The sequence below is a fragment of the Cajanus cajan genome, chromosome 6 (assembly GCF_000230855.2).
Source record: "Cajanus cajan strain Asha chromosome 6, NIPB_CcT2T_4, whole genome shotgun sequence".
NCBI classification, from domain to species: Eukaryota; Viridiplantae; Streptophyta; class Magnoliopsida; order Fabales; family Fabaceae; genus Cajanus; species Cajanus cajan.
In genome coordinates, this window is record NC_138522.1 from 64,227,836 (window position 1) to 64,231,965 (window position 4,130).

The 4,130-nt window shown below is 51.6% G+C and overlaps 1 protein-coding gene across 1 annotated transcript; it reads left to right on the forward strand.

Annotated features, from left to right (window-relative positions):
• Positions 1–263: 263 nt before the first annotated feature.
• LOC145958814 (uncharacterized) lies at positions 264–3,416 on the forward strand. The gene has a single exon (XM_083076362.1). It carries the CDS (start codon positions 264–266, stop codon positions 3,414–3,416), a length of 3,153 nt encoding a protein of 1,050 aa, XP_082932488.1.
• The last annotated feature ends 714 nt before the right edge of the window (positions 3,417–4,130 follow it).

Genomic DNA, 4,130 nt, shown 5'->3' on the forward strand with positions numbered 1-4,130 from the left:
GATGAGCTTCGACAAAGAGCCACGAAGTACATGCAGATGGAAGAATTGGCCGAGTTCCGAAACCAGAATCGGTCCGACTCTTTTATAGGAAGGAAGGAAGCTGAGAAGGAGCACAACCCAAAGCCACGCCCGAAGGATGTCCCCGACAGGGAAAGAACCCACAGGGGGCCCCGGTATACGCAGTACACACCGCTCAACGCCACCAGAGCTAAGGTGTTAGAGCAGGCGCTAGCCCAGAAATCCTAGCAGTCCCACGTCGAGCCATGACTCCGCCCCACGCGGATAAAACAAAGACATGCCATTTCCACAGGAACAGGGGACACACCACCGAGGAATGCACGGCTCTCCGAGACCGCATTGAGGACCTTGTCAAGTCTGGCCATCTCCAGAACTTCACCCAGCCGTCGGGAAGGAGGAGATACGACAACTCTCGGGAAAGGAGAGGAAACAGTGATAGAGCACCCCTAAGGCATCGATCTAGGGAAAGAAGCAGGACCCCCGAAAGAAGTGACCGACAGCCTGAACGAAATCAACCCAGGAGGGTGATAAATACAATCGCCGGAGGATTCGCGGGAGGAGGAAGCACGTCCTCCGCCCGAAGGAGGCACTTGAGAGCAATTAAGTCGGTAAATGTCGTGGGAAGAGCAACCATTCACATGCCTCCTATCACATTTACCGACCGAGACTTCAAAGGGGTAGATCCGATACAGGATGACCCAATGGTCATCAGTGTCGAAATCAACAATTGCGTGGTTAAGAAGACGTTGGTTGATCAAGGAAGCTCGGCTGACATCCTATATTGGAAAACATTCGAACAGCTCGGCATCCCCGAACAAGAACTAATACCTTATGGTGAGCCCTTAGTCGGATTTTCTGGTGAACGAGTGGATACCAGGGGAACAATCGACCTGTACACCTACTTTGGGGACGACCACCATAGGCGGAGAATAAAAGTCCGATATGTGGTTGTGCACGCCAACACTTCATACAATATTTTGTTAGGCCGGCCATCCTTAAACAAACTCCGGGCCATCGTATCCACACCTCACTTAGCCATGAAATTCCCCTCGGAAGAGGGAGCGATTATCACCCTCCACGCGGACCAGAAAACGGCTCGAGAGTGTTACTTTGCGAGTTTAAAAGTTCCACCGACGCCGAGGCCTTCCCGAGATGTCAATGTCATCGGAGACACCAGCCAACGAGACCTAGTCGATGATTTGGAGTTGGACCCGAGAGTGGCAGACGAGGGCCGGGTCGAGCCGATTGAAACAACAATTCCTTTTCAACTCGGGACGAAAGAGGGGCAGGTCACATTCCTGAGCTCCCAACTATCCGAAACGGATGCGTATAAGATCAAACAAGTCCTGGTACAGTACGCTGATTTGTTCGCTTGGACTGCCGCTGATATGCCGGGAATTGATCCCAGCTTCCATTGCCATCGGCTCTCTGTGTGTAAGGACGCCAAGCCCGTTGCCCAGAAGAAGAGGAAAGTGGGTGGAGAAAGAGCCCAAGCAGTCAAAGAGGAGACAACCAAGTTGTTACAAGCAGGTTTCATCCGGGAGGTCAGGTACTCCACCTGGCTGGCCAATGTAGTAATGGTCAAGAAGTCGAACGGCAAGTGGCGGATGTGCACTGACTATACCGACCTCAATAAGGCATGCCCTAAGGACGCGTACCCTCTCCCTCACATCGACGCACTAGTCGATGGCGCGGCCGGCCACTTTAGACTAAGCTTCCTGGATGCCTATTCCGGGTATAATCAGATACCCATGTACCCCCCGGACGAAGCTAAAACCGCGTTCATCACTGATTCGGCAAACTATTGTTACAAGGTAATGCCATTCGGCTTAAAAAACGCGGGGGAAACCTATCAAAGGCTCATGGACAAGATTTTCCGTAACCAGATTGGGATAAGTTTGGAAGTGTACGTAGACGATATGGTGATCAAGTCTGCCTCAGGACCCGACCACATCAGAGACCTACGCTCCATCTTTGATGAAGTGCGACGTCATCACATGCGACTGAATCCGGCTAAGTGCACGTTCGGAGTGGCGGGGGGAAAGTTTTTAGGTTTTATGTTGTCGCAAAGGGGGATAGAGGCGAACCCTGACAAGTGTCAGGCTATCATCGGCATGAGAAGTCCGATTAATGTCAAAGAAGTACAACGCTTGGCAGGACGAATAGCTTCATTGGCTCGGTTCCTGCCTTGCATGGCAGACAAATCACGACCCATTATGTCCCTTCTAAAGAAAGCCACCAAGTTCAAGTGGACCGACGAGTGCGAATTAGCCTTCAACAGCTTCAAGGCGATGCTCGCTACCCCGCCGTTGTTGGTTAAGCCCGACCCCCAGCTGGACATGATCATGTACATATCAGTGTCCGACAAGGCCATCAGCACCGTCTTGGTGCAAGAAAAATCAGAGCAGATGCCGATTTATTTCATCAGCCGAGTACTGCAAGATGCCGAAGCCAGATACCAACACCTTGAGAAAACGGTCCTCGCCCTCGTCCACACCTCTCGACGCCTCAGACACTACTTTCAAAGTCACCGTATGCTCGTCCGAACTGACACTCCCATAACCAAGGTTCTACGAAAACCCGAATTGGCAGGACGAATGGTCTCCTGGTCCGTCGAATTGTCACAGTTCGACATCCGATTCGAACCACGAGGGCCCATAAAAGCGCAAAGCTTGGCTGATTTCTTGAACGAATTCACGTTGACGGCGACCCCCGACGCACACCTTTGGACCTTACATGTAGATGGATCGTCGAACCAACAAGGCAGTGGAGCGGGTATCATCTTGGAAGGACCGGGCCACGTAGTTGTCGAGCAGTCACTTCGTTTCGGTTTCAAAGCGTCCAATAACCAAGCTGAGTATGAAGCCCTTTTGGCAGGTCTACGACTGGCAAAAGACTTGGGCATCTCAAAATTACAATGTTGGAGCGACTCACAAGTAGTGATAGGGCAGGTCAGCGGCGCCTTCCAAATCAAAGAGCCGACCCTGCTGTTATACTTTCATGCGTTCAATAAGCTAAAGGCCGATTTCGAAGATGTCCAAGTCAAGCATACGCCTCGGGAACTCAACGTAAGAGCTGATCAATTGGTCAGGCTAGCCAGCAGCAAGAAAGTCAGCCACTTACGAAGTGTGATACAACAGGATTTGCCGAAGCCCAGCATCGCCAAACCAGAGTGCTTACAGGTCCAGCCTGAAAGCCCCGACTGGATGACAGGAATAAAGGGGTACTTGACAGCCGGAACATTACCTGATGACCCATTGGAGGCAAAAAAGATGAGGATTACGGCGGCGCGATATACCCTGATCGCGGGGGACTTATACAAAAGAGGGTTCTCGACCCCCCCTGTTGAAATGTTTAACACCGGATCAGGCGCACTATGTGCTGCGAGAAATCCATGAAGGCGTATGTGGAACTCATTCGGGAGGCCGAACCCTAGCAGCCAAGGTTCTCCGAGCAGGGTACTATTGGCCAACTTTGGTTGCGGACTGTTCGAATTTCATTCAACAATGCAAGCCCTGCCAACAGCACGGACCTTTAAATCACCAACCCCCCGAGGAGTTACACTCCATCTCCACTCCTTGGCCGTTCTCCATCTGGGGTATGGACATTCTTGGACCATTTCCACCTGCAAAAGGCCAAGTCAAGTTCCTCGTTGTCGCCGTCGACCACTTCACAAAATGGATCGAAGCGGAGGCATTGGCCACCATCACAGCCGGCAACATACAAAAATTCTTTTGGAAAAGCGTTATTACCCGGTTTGGGATCCCGTACGCCTTGATCACGGACAACGGACTGCAATTCACCGATCGACGCTTCAATGAATTTTTGAACGGATTAGGAATCAAGCACCGAATGACCTCGGTGGAGCACCCCCAGTCCAATGGTCAGGCCGAGGCAGCGAATAAGGTTATCCTTAAAGAGTTGAAACGACGTCTCGGACAGGCTAAAGGAACATGGCCGGACCAGCTACCAGAGATCTTGTGGGCATACCGATGCACGCCTCAGAGTTCAACCAAGGAGACCCCCTTTCGGCTAACCTACGGCACAGATGCAATGATACCAGTTGAGGTAGGAGAGCCTTCTCTCAGGCGAATACAATTTGACGAGGATAA

Excerpts from the sequence above, each read along its gene's own strand:
- LOC145958814 (XM_083076362.1), top strand. The coding sequence starts at position 264 with ATGACTCCGCCCCACGCGGATAAAACAAAGACATGCCATTTCCACAGG.